Here is a 15904-nt window from a genome sequence, read left to right on the forward strand (position 1 = left end):
CGATGATCATAAGGTTTTTCAGTTGCTGTGGTTTCCTGTTTGTAGGTGGGATATAGAGATGCAAGCTTGTTTGGTAAATTCGCTGTGAAAAATTAGTCTCGTGAATGAATTATGAAAACTGAAGCGTCTGAACCGAAACATGCATTGTCTTTGCAGTGGAACATTCGGTGGACGATGTTGTTCTTGTGAGAATACAATGAACCAATATGCCATTCCTGTAATTAGTGTTTGTGTAGGTTACAAGAACACCGCAAAATGCCACAAGAGTGGGAGGCAAGACTGAGAAATTATGACTCATTGTCCGCCAAAACGAAGCGACGAGTTAACGCTTACACTTTGAATCATGCAATGTTTTTAACATACATTTTTCAACCCCTTCCCATTAATTTCTTATGAAACCGCAGGGAAACACCTGTGTTCTGTGACACTTCAGTGAGGAACATTATAAAGAATAAATTATAACTAATTGTTAATCTTTGTTTAAAAAAAAATAACATTTGACATTTAATCTTGCAATGTGACACCTCAAAAGTATGATCTACTAACGTGGCCTAACTCTCACCCTTATGTCAATTTAACACCGGTTTTACAGAAAATCATGCCTTAATGACTTTATCTTCTAAGTCTAACATCCGAGGAATGATAAAACTAGGAAAATTAACAAATCTGCATGGCGACAGAAAACCAAGCAAGAAACCAAACCTTCAGATATAAGAGATGAGACGAGGAGGGAGGTGAAAAGAGCAAGAGAGCAGCCAGTTACATAGATGAGGAGAGGAAAAAAAGATGCTGACTGGTGCAAGTGACTGAACGACGTTTTCTATGAGCCTATGAGGAGGCAGAGAGCAAGTGCAGCGAGGACAGAAACCTACAAGTAAAGTTCTTTGCGGCAAAGGCCCTGTAGATCAGGACACACCTCAGCGGCTCGTATGAAATAATATAACTTAAGGACTTCACTTTAGCAGACATGAGCGTATTAGGCAACTGACTATTGGGATTGCTTAAGCTAGGGTAAGGAGGTGAAATAAAGGGAAGAATTTGAGGAACAAGGAGTGAGCCTTGAGGGACGAAGAATAAAAATGGTGGCACCTTCAGTGTGAGCTGTGAGTTAGGTGTGATTTGTACAGTCTGAAGCGTGTGTGTGTGTGTGTGTGTGTGTGTCAACTGGTCGACAGTTTGGTTGCAGGTTTCTGCTGAGCAGAACGTGTGCTGTCTTGATTGACTTGATTGCTGCTACTGATACTGGTAAGCTTTTTACTTTACTTTCATTTTTTCTTCAAGTAGAACTTGACAACTTTTTGTGCTTTTCTGTGTTTTTTTCCAAATCACCCTTTTAAATTCTACAAACTATAAAGAAATCCCACAGTAAATGATCTGTCGCTTTCAATAAGTGGAGATGACCTTGCAAATATCATGTCAACTTGGTTGACAAAAGGTTTCAAATTGCCGAAATGTAATGACATTAGCAAATGTTTCGAAACACATGATATGGCTGTAGTTTGATAAAGATCAGAGGGTCAAGAGGTCTTTAACCACAAATGAAACCTGATTATCACATGTACTGTCCGGCGTCCGGCCATTTACATTAACATTAACACTCACACTGATTTTTTTTTCGTCTCATGCCTTGAATTCTGACTAAAGTATCTTGTGGTATTACGTGAGATCATTGCATGTAAATGAGTTTTGTTTTCTTGAATGTATAATAAAAGTGCAAGATAAAGTGTACTGTAATACTGAAAAGATTTGATTTTTCAGTTAGCTGCGCAAGGAAACTTTACTTGTACTTAAGATTAAGAAAATGTAGGTGAGGCTGCCATTTGCCCTGTTTTTTGGGGGTGGTTCTGGGTTGTAGTTCTCTATAACCTGACAGATCTGGGATTAGGAGAGGCCCAAACCTCTCATAATGTGTCGTTTTTTTTCTCATCTAACTGCAAAATACAGGAAATCCGTTTCCTGGCACTGAATGCAACCACAGACAGCCACACGCTAGCATATATAGTGGTGTGTAAAAACTTGCAAGGCAGGTGATGCTGAGTGAAATTTCGCAGATTGAGAATTTGCCTAGTTAAACCTGGCAAATGTTTCATTTGAGAAGCGCTGACCACTAAGAGATTATTGTATCTGTTAAAATGCACACAGTGATCCATGCTGAGGTAATCATGAGTTTTGTTTTATCTTTGAGTTTTATACATAATAGTGTTAATATAGCAGGCAGTGTTTATCTAAAGCAAGTGAATAATGCATTGCGAAAATGACTATTAGGAAAGAAATTGATAATAAATATACTGTGATGTTTATACTTGAATAAAACAAAAACTTGCTACAAATCTGATGAAATACCCTTAAGGGTGTTTCTCCAACTTCTGTGCGTTGATGCCCCAAATTTCTGATAAAACACAACTTTTTTTTTTGCTTTTTGTTGCATTAAATTTGTTATTTGTGACCCTGGACCACAAAACCAGTCATAAGGTTAAATTTATATGAATAAATTTAAATAAATACTGAGAAAATCACCTTTAAAGTTGTCCAAATTAAGTTCTTAACAATGCATATAACTAATCAAAAATTACTTTGATATATTAACAGTAGGCATTTTACAAAAAATCTTCATGGAACATGATTTTTACATAATTTCCTAATGATTTTTGGCATAAAAGAAAAATCAATCATTTTGACCCATGCAATGTATTTTTGGCTATTGCTACAAATATACCCCAGCGACTTAAGACTGGTTTTGTGGTCCAGGGTCACATTTATGTTTTATTTTGTCACATTAAAACGCTCTTGAAAAGTTTTTAGTAATCATACTCTCATATTTGCTGCTTTTCAAATACTTTTGTGTATAGATTACATTTTTTTTTTTACCCTTGTCTAAACCCAAACTTTAGGCATTAAAATTTGAAAATACATCATTAAATTTGAGGATTACATATGTAAAACTATAATACTATAAAAAAGAATGTTTTTATATAATTTGACATGTGATGTGTGAATAAAGAGAAATCAAAGTAACTAATGTTATTCAAATATTTTAATTATGTGTTATTTCCAGTTGAGCTTAAAATTTTGCTTAATTTTGCAAAGTGTGACTATATTTTATTGTGCGCATTTAGGATGCACAAAATGCACGCTAAGAACTTATCCTTAGCACTGGAGTCCATTATTTTATTGTAAAATGTTTAAAATGTAATTTCCACCACAAAGCACTATCAAAAACTGAGAATTTAGTATAAAGTATTTGATATTATTATGAGACCAATTAAACTAGTCAGAGAGTTCATTTTCTGAAACAGAGGCTGTGTATAGATTTTGAGTTATAGCTGAAGAAACACCTTTAATATTCAATATATGTGACCCTGGACCACAAAACAAGGGTATATTTGTTGCAATTGCCAAAAATACATTGTATGTTTTTTTTTTTATGCCAAAAATCATTAGGATATTAAGTAAAGATCATGTTCCATTAAGATATTTAGTAAATTTCTTACTGTAAACTTAATTTTTGATTAGTAATATGCATTGCTAAGAACTTAATGTGGACAACTTTAAAGGCGATTTTCTGAATATTTAGATTTTTTTGCACCCTCAGATTGCAGATTTTCAAATAGTTGTATCCTGGCCAAATATTTTTCTGTCCTAACAAACCATACATAATGGCCCGGTTTCACAGACAGGGCTTAGACTAAGCCAGGATTAGGCCATAGTTCAATTAGGACATTTAAGTCAGTTTTATAAACATGCTTGGAAAAAAACATTACTGGTGTGCATCTTGAGACAAAACAAAGGCACTGATATATTTTAAGATCAATCAGTGCAATTTTGTTTCAGTTAAAACAGCTCAGACTTACGTTTTAGTCTAGGACTAGGCTTAAGCCTTGTCTGTGAAACCGGGGGCAAGTGTTTTTCAGCTTTCAGATATAATAAATCTCATTTTCAAAAAATCGACCCTTATAACGGGTTTGCTGGTCCAGGGTTACATATGTATTCTCTAAAAACAAGTCCTTATGCGTCACTTCTCTGGCTTCTCGGTTTAATGTGTCCTGTTTTATAAATGTTAGATGTTTTTACTGGAAAACAAGATGGTACTGATTAAGAATAGGATTTTAAATGATGATTACACATTCTAGTCATCAACACCAAGTTCTGCAAGACAACGATACAAAGTAACCGGAAAGCTGCAAGCTAGTTAAGCGATCTAAATGTCTGTGGGGGAGATCAGAGCAGCTCTTCGGTTTTAAGAACAGTGCATAGTTACAAGGAATAAATAATCATGATTAATGTAAAGAGCTTATGCACTCTTAAAAATAAAGCCTCTAAAGGGGTGTTTTTGCAGTGATGCCATAGAAGAACCATTTTTGGTTCCTGAAAGAACCTTTCAGTGAACAGTTCTTAAAAGAACCATTTTGAAACTATAAAGAACCTTTTCTGTATTTGAAAGGTGTTCAAGGTTCTTCGTGGAACCATCAATGCTAGTAAAGAACCTTTATTTTTAAGAGTGTGGATGAAAGATCTGTGCTTCTTAAAGACTGTGAGAGACCGGTACTTATTTTTACCTTTAAAATCAAGAGCAGCTCAGTACTGTTGTTTCCTTTGTATGGCTAAAACAGGTCAGCTTCATAAAAAAAACAAACGAAATGAGTTCACCTGACTTTTCTTATGCAGTTTCATCATTTATACAAAATGAGCAATCCCTGGTTTAGTCACACTAACCTAAAACCACAGATTCAGAAGAATGATGTTGCTCTCTCCGCTGTGGCCTAATACTGTCATAAATCGATGTTCTGGCCTTGTCTTCTCAGTTATGGACTCCACTGCACTGCTGTCTGTGGTAGGCGGGGCTTTCCTCCTGTCAATCATCATTGTAGCCAGCCTTTGTACATACTGCTGGGGGTATAAACAACCAAGTAAGACCTATTAACTCTTATCCGTGATAAAAATTGTTTTTGTCTCATCAAAGTTTTATGTCAAAAACTCTTTGTGGTATATTTTAATTCAAATAAACGTAAAAACTCACTGTACATAAAGCACAACTATAACAATAATTCTGAGAAAGAGTTGCATGATAGTGATGAGTATTAGTATCCACCTAATTTTTTTTTAACGTGGAAGTAACACGGGTTTTTTTGTGAATGTGCGAGACTTCGCTTCATTATACGCTATAGGGAAATTACGAGAAGAATAACAAATTGCAGTAAACGGTAAAACTTTGCGACTCTGTAAGACACACCAGTTTGCAACAACAAGCAACAAACAAGCTGTTTTGCTAAAAAATAGCTGCACGCTATAACACCAGAAGCCAGACACATTAAATTTACAAATGGCCGCGCCCACTCTAAGGGAAAATGAGGCGGGTAGTAGAGTGTAATTAGTACATTTACACGCACATTTATAATCGAGCTACAATCACCATCTTTCTGTCCACGCAAACATGACGCACTGCATAATATTTCAAGGAATGAATGAGCGTCTTGATTCGCCCGCGTCTTTTACGGAGCATGCGCAGTACTCCGAGGCCAGTTAAGTAAAGATGGCATTTTTTCTGCGCACCTCAGGAAAGACGCATTCTCGAAATATTGATACGTTATCTAGATCTGTTAGCCCGACTTCGTAAAAGCCAATCAAACTTATAAAGTGCATGTAAACGTACTTAATAATTACAATCCATTGTAAAGGATCCTGACAAACCCCACGGCAAAAAAATCTATTATAGAAATATACTGCTCAAAAAAAATCAAGGGAACACTTAAACAACACAACTTAACTCCAAGTGTTCCCTTTATTTTTTTGAGCAGTATATATTTTGAAATATAAAAATAATGGCCAAAAATCTATTTGTTAAAATACGTTTCAAAATATGTGACCATGGAGCTTGGACCACAAAACCTTAAGTAGCACAGGTAGCTATAATTGTAGCAGTAGCCAAAAATACATTGTATGGGTCAAAGTGATAAAAAAAATGCCAAAAATTATTAGGATATTAAGTAAAAATCATGTTCCATTCAGTTATTTTGTACATTTCCTACCATAAATATATGAAAACGTAATTTTTGATTAGCAAAATGCTTTGCTAACAAACCATACATCAGTTTATTCAGCTTTCAGGTGATGTATAAGTTGTGACTGGTTTCGTGGTCCAGGGTCACTATGTAAATAGTATATATAATCTAATATATAAATGCTATATTCACCTTTTTCTCAAGTACCTCTCCTTTTTCTTACCATTAGAGTGGGCGCGTATGGCAAGCCATTTTATCCTAAAATATACTATGCATTACTAGTCATAATTGCATTTTTACTAGTAAGAATTCAATTAGGGAGCTCTATAATTCAGTTCTTACTAGTAACAATTATAATTAGAGAGCTCTACAAATGATTTTTTACTAGTCATATGTCTCCATTGACTTCCATTCATTTTTAATTAGAGAGCTCTACAATTAAATTATTACTAGTAAAAATTACAATTAGAGAGCTCTCTAATCCAGTTGTTACTAGTAAGAACTGAATTAGAAATCTCTTTAATTCAATTACGGAGCTCTGCAATTAAAGATATCTTTAATGTGAGTTTTTACTAGTAAAAATTAAATTGTAGAGCTCTGTAATTAAAAATGAATGGAAGTCAATCGAGACACATGACTAGTGAAAATTCATTTGTAGAGCTCTGTATTTGGAATTGTTACTAGTACAAATTGATTTAGAGAGCTTTCTAATTGGCATTGGTACTAGTAGGAATTGAATTATAGAGCTCTCTAATTGAATTGTTACTAGTAAAAAATGCAATTACGACGAGTAAAACATAGTATATTTTAGGATAAAACGGCTTGCCATAGGCACGGACATTTGTAAATGTTATGGGTTTGGCTTCCAGTCTCATCTGCATCCAGCTATTTTTAGCTGTACAAAATAGCTCTTTTTGATGCTTGCTATTGCAAACTGGTGTCTTACCATATTATTTTAATGTATTATATTGATTATGAGCACACTGGTTTGTAATGCAAACAGTTTACTGCATGGTGTTAAGTCTCACTCACAGGCTTACTTCTGTGTTAAATGAAAAGGTGGATAGGCTATATTTTTGGATATTTTTGAAAATATATTTTAAAATAAATAAAAAGGCACATTTTAAAAGTATTTAATTGATAATTTATTCAAGTATAAATCAATATATTTTGTCTAGTTGATCTAGTTTTGATTGATGGGCTATACTGTAATAATTTAAATGTATTTTCTTGCTTCGGAAATACATTTCGAAATATATTTTGGTGTATAAAAGTTGAAACCAAATAAACTTGAAACTGTAATGTTTACAGCATATATTTAGCATATGTTTTGGCCAGAAAAATAATTTGTTTTATGGGATTTAGTTTGTTTATTGGCAATATTTTAAATTATTTTACAGCATCCATCCCCCAGAGACCCAGCGACTCAGAATACCACTCAGCGTAAGAAATCAGCCTTCATAATTTTAATGCGCATTTACACTCTATAATTGGTGTTTGTTTTATACGCGTGACGGCTCAACATTGTCTCTCTTCATACAGATCAGGTTTTGGGCTTCGGCATCCCGTGTCGACATGTAAATAAATGTTCCTCTCTGCTAACACACAATAAAACTCACAAATTGTTTAACCTGCATAGTTCATAGACATAAATATTGCTTGTCTCATCTCTTATTATTCAGATGCGCCCCATACGGACCATATCAGAATTGGACCTTACTCACAACCCAAGTGAGTTTACACACAAACACAGATATACAGTACACATGGACTGTGTTGTGCTTTAGTGTGTTAATTATCACTCTTTTCCCAGTTTACCCAATTCACCATCCATCCATAAGGTGCCCTCCTGTCCTCCCTCAGAAAGTGAGTAACATACAGTCATTGTGGAAATGTAATAATATCAATTCTCAATTGCAATGGAAAAAAAAATTCTGTCAGTGGTTATTTCTCCATTATTACAATTCAAACCTGTACAACACAAGCTTTTGAATACAGTGCCTTGCAAAAGTATTCATACCCTTACTTTTTTTCACGTTTTGTTGCAGCATTATGTGAAATTGCTTTAAATTACTTTTTTTTCCCACATCAATCTACATCTCATACACCATAATGACAAAGCACAAAACAGGTTTGTAACAACTTTGCAAATTTATTAGAAATAAAAAACTGATCCCGTTGCATAAGTATTCATACCCTTTTCTGGGACACTCGAAATTTAGCTCAGGAGCATTTATATTGCTTCTAGATGTTACTACACTTCGAGTGGAGTTAAACTGTGGCAAACTCATTTGAATGAGTATGATTGAGAAAGGCACACACCTCTCAGAAAAGGTCTAACAGCTGAAAATGCATATCAGAGCAAAAACCAAGTCCTGAGGTCAAGATAACTGCCTGTAGAGCTCAGTGACAGATTTGCGTTAAGGCAATGATCTAGAGAAGAGTTCAGAAACAAATCTGCTGCATAGAAGGTTCACAGAAGCATTATCCATAACGGAAGACGATTGGAACAACTAGGACTCTAGAAAATGTCTGCCAGCCCCCATCCAAGCTGACAGAGCTTGAGAGGTGAAAAGGTGAGGCAAAGAATGGCAGATAATCGCCAAATGCAGATGTGCAAAGCTTGTCACATCATACCCAAAAAGACTTGAGGCTGTAAAGGTGCTTCAACTATGTACTGAGATAAGGGTATGAATACTTATGCAATGTAGTGTACTTATTTCAGTGTTTTATTTTTAATATATTTGTAAAATTAGCAAATCTGTGTAAATTGATATGGGGAAAAACTCATTTAAAGCAGTTCAAAATAATGCTGCAACAAAACAAAATGTGAATAAAATGAAGAGGTATGAATACTTTTGCAAGGCACTTTATATATTTTAAAGGTAACTGATTTGCTTATTTCTTTTTATTTTATTTTAATGTATTTCATTGTTTTTATTTTTATTTTGTAACTATTTTTTTTTATTGTGACCTGTGAATCACTTTGAGCTACACTTTAGGTATAAAAGGTGCTATGTAAGTCACGAGCCACAGGGTGTAATTTGGATTTGTCTGTGTGTGTTTTTCTTTCCTCTAAAGACTTGGTAACCATTGACTGCCATTATTTGACTGACAGACTGCACCAGTTTTCGTTAAAAATCTTCTGTAGAGCAGTTTGTCCGTTTAGGGCTACTGTAGAAACAACAGCGTCTTCCATTTGAGGGGACCCGCGGTGTGTGTAGATATAAACTGATAATTCTAAGTTAATAAAAACATAATGGTTCATTAAGTAAGGTCTTTATACACCCCTGAAAACATAGTTATTTATATTATATTGCACCTTTGTCTAGAGATCACCTTAAATATTACACAGTGCACCTTTAAAGCACACATTTCTGGTTTTGTCTCTCTAGCTGGAAGTCAAGCCAGCTATGTGAACCAAAAGGGTGAGGAGGAAATCAACATTCATGTCAATGATCATGGTCAGAAATTAAATGATTTACTTTTGTACCTTAATTATAAATCACTTGCAAATTCTTAACTAAACATGGGTTAAATGTAAGCTCTTTGTGAGTAAACGTGTGTGCATGACAGACTGATTATGTGACTCTTCTCTAGAGAGTGACAACGGGCAAGATGTTCAACATCCAAGTGAATACATGTAAGAGCGCGCCTGCCTGATCCTGAATCTCCACAAATTGTTCTAAACTAGACTATTTGTCAGCTTAAAGCTGAATCATTACCCATTTAAAAAAAGATAACAAATCTTTCTTTTCTCTAGAACCGTTCTTCCAGATTCTCCGATACCACAGCCTCACAGTCAGGCACCCAGCAGAGCTTCATCACTGAGCTCAGGTAGTAGATGAAAGATAAACAATGTTTTTTTTATTTATTCATAAATATATTGGTCATAAAATGCCCAAGTCATAAAATCCTCTGACAATGTTGATGCTAACTTTGTAGGAGAACAATACATAAATGTACAAGAGATGGATGAATCAGACCCAGGTACTTCATGCTGAAAATAAATAATGACCACATAGCAATGCATATCCCAACTTAATCCTGTGTTTTTACAGACATTCCTGATTATGAAAATTTAGAAAATTCTCCAAGCCACAAAAAAGAAAACTATAGTAAGTGTTTTTTTTATTAATAGCATATATTTCTTTCATTAACTATCATTAATTTCATTAAACTTTTTCCCTTCCTTTGCCTTTCTCTCCTCTCTAAACAAACTAAAAATGATAAAATGATGTTTTGAAAAATATTGAGTCAAAAATATCTCTGTTTATGTGAATTTAATTTAGTTGGTATTACAAAAATATTAAAATCATTAAATGTACTACACTGTAAAAAAAATAAAAAAAATTTAAAAAAAAAGAAACGTAAAAAAACGGTAATTTTCTGGCAGCAGGGACGCCAGAAAATGTCTGTTAAAAAACTGAAAAATACTGTCAGGGAAAAAAACAGTAAAAAGCAGTAAAAAAAATGGTAATTTCTTATCCTATAATTATGGTTTATTACTGATATTCTACATGGTTTTCACTTAAATGTACAGGTAAATACCGTAGTTTCTGAATTTTCTAACTGATATGTACCAACATTTTGAAGTACTGAAATCTGTTTTGTACCTTTGTAATACACTGATATCCTCCAAAAGCAGGTGGTGATGACAACATCACATGATGAACCAAAGCCCATCACAAGAAGGTTTTAAATAATAATATATTTATATAGAAGGTGCACCGTGTCATTCACACCAACAGTAAACACCATCATGGTAACACACATAAAACTGAAATAATGCAAAAAAACATTAATTTAACAACATTAGATGTAACATACAACCCTAATGTACAGAACTGCCAAGAAAAATCTAAGAAGAAAAAGTAATTTCAACAAAAAAACATTCAATTAAAAAAATTAAACACAGGGAATTCTGGGAATTCAATTTACGGTTATTCACTGTACATTTTACGTTCTTTTTCACTTCAAAAAAATGGTATACTACCGTAAAATTACATGCAATGTCCAACACAGTTTAGAAGGGGAACTTACCGTTAACCATTTCACAGGTTTTTACCGTATCATTTTTACAGTTTTTTACCATTAAATTCACAGTCATTTTTTACAGTGTATGATTTATAATTTATCAATCAATAATTGCATAAAAAGTATTACATTTTTTACATTTTAATTTAATTTTCATTAAAAAAAAAGGTGAAGTCAGATTAAAAAATGGGCCTCCTGCTTTAATGTAAGATGTAGTTATAGAGAAAAATTATTTGATCCCCTACTGATTTTGTACATTTGAACACTGACAAAGAAATGATCAGTCTATAATTTCAAAGTTATTTGAAGGTTTATTTGAACAGTGAGAGAGAGAATAAGAAAAAATATGCTGAAAAATCCATTCAAAAAAGTTATAAATTGATTTGCATTTTAATGAGTGAAATATTAAGTGAAATATTTAACCCCTTCACAAAACATGACATAGAAAAATCCTTGTTGGCAATCACAGAGGTCAGACGTTTCTTGTAGTTAGCCAACAGGTTTGCACACAACTCAGGAGGGATTTTATCCCACTCCTCTTTGCAGATCCTCTCCAAGTCATTAAGGTTTCAAAACTGATGAACCGTCAGCTCTCTCCACAGATTTTCTATGGGTTTAAGGTCTGGAGACTGGCTAGGCCACTCCAGGAACTTCATGTGCTTCTTCTTGAGCCACTCCTTTGTTGCATTGGCTGTGTGTTTTGGGTCACTGTCATACTGGAAGACCCAGCCACGACCAATCTTCAATGCCCTGGCTGAGAGAAGGAGGTTCTCACCCAAGATTTGATGGTACAAGACCCCGTCCATTGTCCATTTGATGCGGTACTATATAGAACGCGAAAAACAGTATGTGAGGCGAGTAGTATGTCCGAATTCACTTCAGGCTCCAGGAGAGGAGTCGTTATTCGAAAAATGGCGGAAAGTGGAGACGCGGCGGTTGTAGTACGTCCGAATTCCATTCATACTACCCATATTCATACTATATAGAACGTACTGTTTTAACGGTCATGAAGTACGTTTGAATTTAAATGTAGTACCTACTGAAGCAGTATGCGATTTCGGACGCAGCAACTGAGTTGCGACACGCTTTGATCTCGCCGCCGCGCGGTCACGTGGTTCATGGAGCTCTCAATAAAACAACTCCGCGCTGTCAATGTGTTTGAATGGGTTTAAGTAGGATAGACAGCAGTTTTACTATATTTGCAGCAATTTCGACTAATTATTAACACATAATGTGCATTGATAACTACTCTGAATACGCTTTACAATCGCATTTTATTCTGGGCAGTGATAAAGAGACATAATTACTATGTTCTCATACTCTTTGGCAGTCAAATGTGACTTAAGTACCGTAGTGTAACTTTTATTCAATTAAATAATTGTAATATATAGTTCAGTTCTATTTAGTAAATATTTTGAGGAGTTTTTTGTACTAAATAATATGTGCAATAATGATCCTGACCATTAAAAAGATAACTTTTTCTAATACAGTATTTATATTACAGTTAGTGTGATATTTAAGGTTAAATACATCTGCATGTGTATTTGGACATGATCAAACGCTCTTTTTTTCGATTTAATGTTAAATTAAAAAAAGTAATTTACTCGTGTTATTTTATGATATTCAAATATACAACATAAGTGAATATTATAAAAGGCAAGCAAAATGGCATTTAACACAATAGAAAAGATGAAAATAGTGTTTAAAAAACACAAGGTAACGAATTGCATTCAGCATACATTTTTATCGTGTTTCTTGAATGCAGTCTTTACTGAAACTCATTCAACCTCCTACAGGGAGAGAAAGATTGCAGAAAGACTAAAATCGTAAAAATATGACAACTAGTATCTGGTTATGGTCGCTATTACGGTGTTTCTCACGTTATCTAACTGTATTTACAGTTTATCTGTTTATTTTTTAACGATAACACGCTTCATAAAATACCACTATTGGCCAGTTTTTCGAGAGGTCAACTGATGCGTTAAAATGTAAAGAAATGCAGTAATTTCTTCAATTTACCGGCGACTGTGCTTGAGAAGCGCTGAAATGAATGGGCTTCTATCGAGGAGCTATTGGTTGTTTGGAACTATTGGCCGCTCCATGACACGCTTTATTTCCGCATTCCTCAGTTCCTATGGAAGCCTATGGAAGTGTCGTAAACCTCTTTCTATATGGCTCTGGACGCGCTGACTTTACTGTTCAACGATTGGCTCTTTCACTAAGAAGGCGGGGCTTCGCGGCCATAATGAGCGTTGCATTTTTCCCCATTCAAAACTATAGAGTGACAAGTCTTGGGTATTCTATAGTCTTTGGGTCATAGGCAGCATTCCTCCAAACACTGTGATTTGACTTGATGCCGAAGAGCTGGATTTTTGATCTCATCTGACCACAACACTTTCACCCAGTTCTCCTCTGAATCATTCAGATGTTCGTTGGCAAACTTCAGATGGGCCAGTACATGTGCTTTCTTGAGCAAGGGGACCTTGCAGGCACTGCAGGATTCCTTCATGGTGTAGTGTGTTACCAATTCCCAGCTATCTTGAGTTCATTGACAAGATCCTCCCGTGAAGTTCTGGGCTGATTCCTCACCGTTCTCATGATCATTGAAACTCCACGAGGTCAGATTTTGCATGGAGCCCCAGACCGAGGGAAATTGACAGTTATTTTGTTTCTTCCATTTGCGAATAATCGCACCAACTGCTGTCCCCTTCTCACCAAGCTGCTTGGCGATGGTCTTGTAGCCCATTCCAGCCTGGTGTAGGTCTACAATCTTGTCCCTGATATCATTGGACGGCTCTTTGGTCTTGGCCATGGTGGAGAGTTTGCAATCTGATTGATTGATTGCTTCTGTGGACAGGTGTCTTTTATACTAGTAACAAAATGAGATTAGGAGCACTCCCTTTAAGAGAGTGCTCCTAATCTCAGCCCCGTTACCTGTATAAAAGACACCTCAGAGCCAGAAATCTTGCTGAACGATAGAGGATCAAACACTTATTTCACTCAATGTCAAATCAATGTATAACTTTTGTTTTGTTACTTTTTGTTGTTATTCTGTTTCTCACTGTTCATATAAACCTACCATTGAAATGATAGACTAATCATTTCTTGATGATGAGCAGGGGATCAAACAGTTTTTCCCTCACTGTATCAATGAAAGAGAATGGTGTTTATTTTTTTATGTTCCTCCCCCTCAACAGGTCTGTCCCGTGGAAGTCAAAGCAGTGATGAACGGGACAGCTGTGATTACGTCAACACAGACCCTAATTTACAATAATCAAGGTATTATGTAGTTCTCTAATTTTACTATATGTCAGTACCTTGATACATTTCGGATTGTTCATTGAATGGAAGAGAAGACGAAATATTTCTAAACTTTTTTTTCTGTATAATTTGGCATTTATCAGACTTTCTGAATCATCCTGACTGCCAGAGGAGTTTCCAGATTTACCCATGCTTTGAATGAAGTGCTGCATCATCAAGAAAGCATCGAACCAGCGTCACCTCGGAGAACTTCCTCTTTCAGTTCTTATGACAGATTTGCTGACAATACCTGAGAATGTTTTTATTAGTTGTTTTTTTATTATTAACATTTGCTGCTTACAGTGTAATGCATCCAGGCTTTTACTTCTGACTATATGAGCACAACCTCTTTTGACTTTGCCATGTAATATATAGCTTTTTGTCATACAAATTCATAAACATGATAGCTAGGCCTATTGCTTTGTAAATGGGCAAATAAAAGTTTTACTAATTCAAATGGTGTATGGTGCTATATACGAATAGAAATTAAGGGTGGGGGAAAAATCGATTCACTTCATCTTTTAGAGATTCGCATCGATTAGCAAAAGAAAAAAAATAATTAAAACTTTTCTAGTAATATAATAATAACAATAATAAAACCAACAGGAGGAAAAACAAACATATCATGACATATTCAGCAAAGGCAAGTGTTTAGAAAAATATTGTATTAGTCATTAATTAGGGCTGTCAAACGATTAATCACGATTCATCGCATCCAAAATAAAAGTTTATGTTTACATACTAAATGTGTGTTTACTGTGTGTATATATTATGTATATATAAATACACACACATACATGTATAGATTAAAAAATATATTTATATGTATGAATAGTTATACTTGTATTTAATTTAGATTATATATCGAATTATAAATATTTCATATATAAACATCCCAAAGGTGATGTTCATACAGTATAATAAATTCTAAATAGAAGAACAATGGGCATTTTACAGCACCAAAATGGCAATTTGAGGATGCCCAAGAGATTCGCGCTGTGATCGGCTAAGTGTTAGTTCACTCAAATCTAAGTAACAAATCAGAGAACATGGGCGGTAATATTGGCGCTAGGTCAAAAAAGTGCAGGGGACAGAATCACCTTTTTCTAAAAGTGCCCGGTTGCTACGCCCCTGGCAGTAGCCTGTTACATTACAGAACATAAAAGTTCACTTACCACATAAAGTAAGGAGAGCTGACTAATAGGATGATGGTGATTGATTTGCAGATCCTGGACACCACTGACAAACATCTAATCTTGTAAAATGTGTGGTAAAAACTGCCGCTATGTAGTATAAACAGTCTCTGTCAAAAATGAAAGCAAAAAGCAAGCACGCATTCAAAACAAACTTTAAAAATATGGACGTAGTGTCCGTGACGTCACCCGTAGGTTTCTGAAGAGTGTTTTTGAAGCTCATAGTGGGCGGGAGTTGGTTGTCGTCATCTTGGAATCGCGCGTCACTCCCTGATAATCGAAAATGGGCAAAGAGGCGGGACGTGGGTGGAGCTGGTTGCTGAAACCACGCCCACCCCAAGCCACTTAGCACAACAGTGATGACAGCAGCGGCAA

General features: G+C 35.1%; 1 protein-coding gene across 2 annotated transcripts; it reads left to right on the forward strand.

Moving 5' to 3' along the window:
* The first annotated feature begins 49 nt into the window (after nucleotides 1-49).
* lat (linker for activation of T cells) lies at nucleotides 50-14793 on the forward strand. 2 transcript variants are annotated; one of them, XM_073841843.1, is made up of 13 exons: nucleotides 50-1245; nucleotides 4803-4907; nucleotides 7400-7442; nucleotides 7542-7576; nucleotides 7682-7730; nucleotides 7813-7865; nucleotides 9395-9463; nucleotides 9600-9642; nucleotides 9763-9836; nucleotides 9945-9989; nucleotides 10061-10117; nucleotides 14234-14315; nucleotides 14441-14793. In XM_073841843.1, the coding sequence occupies exons 2-12, from the start codon at nucleotides 4805-4807 to the stop codon at nucleotides 14308-14310; spliced, it is 648 nt and encodes a 215-aa protein (XP_073697944.1). In that variant the 5' UTR covers nucleotides 50-1245; nucleotides 4803-4804; the 3' UTR covers nucleotides 14311-14315; nucleotides 14441-14793. The 2 variants fall into 2 exon arrangements, with proteins under 2 accessions (XP_073697944.1, XP_073697952.1); XM_073841851.1 differs by having other exon boundaries at nucleotides 9395-9427.
* The last annotated feature ends 1111 nt before the right edge of the window (nucleotides 14794-15904 follow it).

The sequence above is a fragment of the Garra rufa genome, chromosome 1 (assembly GCF_049309525.1).
Source record: "Garra rufa chromosome 1, GarRuf1.0, whole genome shotgun sequence".
In the NCBI taxonomy this organism is placed as follows: Eukaryota; Metazoa; Chordata; class Actinopteri; order Cypriniformes; family Cyprinidae; genus Garra; species Garra rufa.

Excerpts from the sequence above, each read along its gene's own strand:
- lat (XM_073841843.1), top strand. The coding sequence starts at position 4,805 with ATGGACTCCACTGCACTGCTGTCTGTGGTAGGCGGGGCTTTCCTCCTG. Across the intron at positions 7,577-7,681 it reads TCGGCATCCCGTGTCGACAT|ATGCGCCCCATACGGACCAT; the intron begins GTAAATAAATGT and ends CTTATTATTCAG. Across the intron at positions 7,866-9,394 it reads CTCCTGTCCTCCCTCAGAAA|CTGGAAGTCAAGCCAGCTAT; the intron begins GTGAGTAACATA and ends TTGTCTCTCTAG.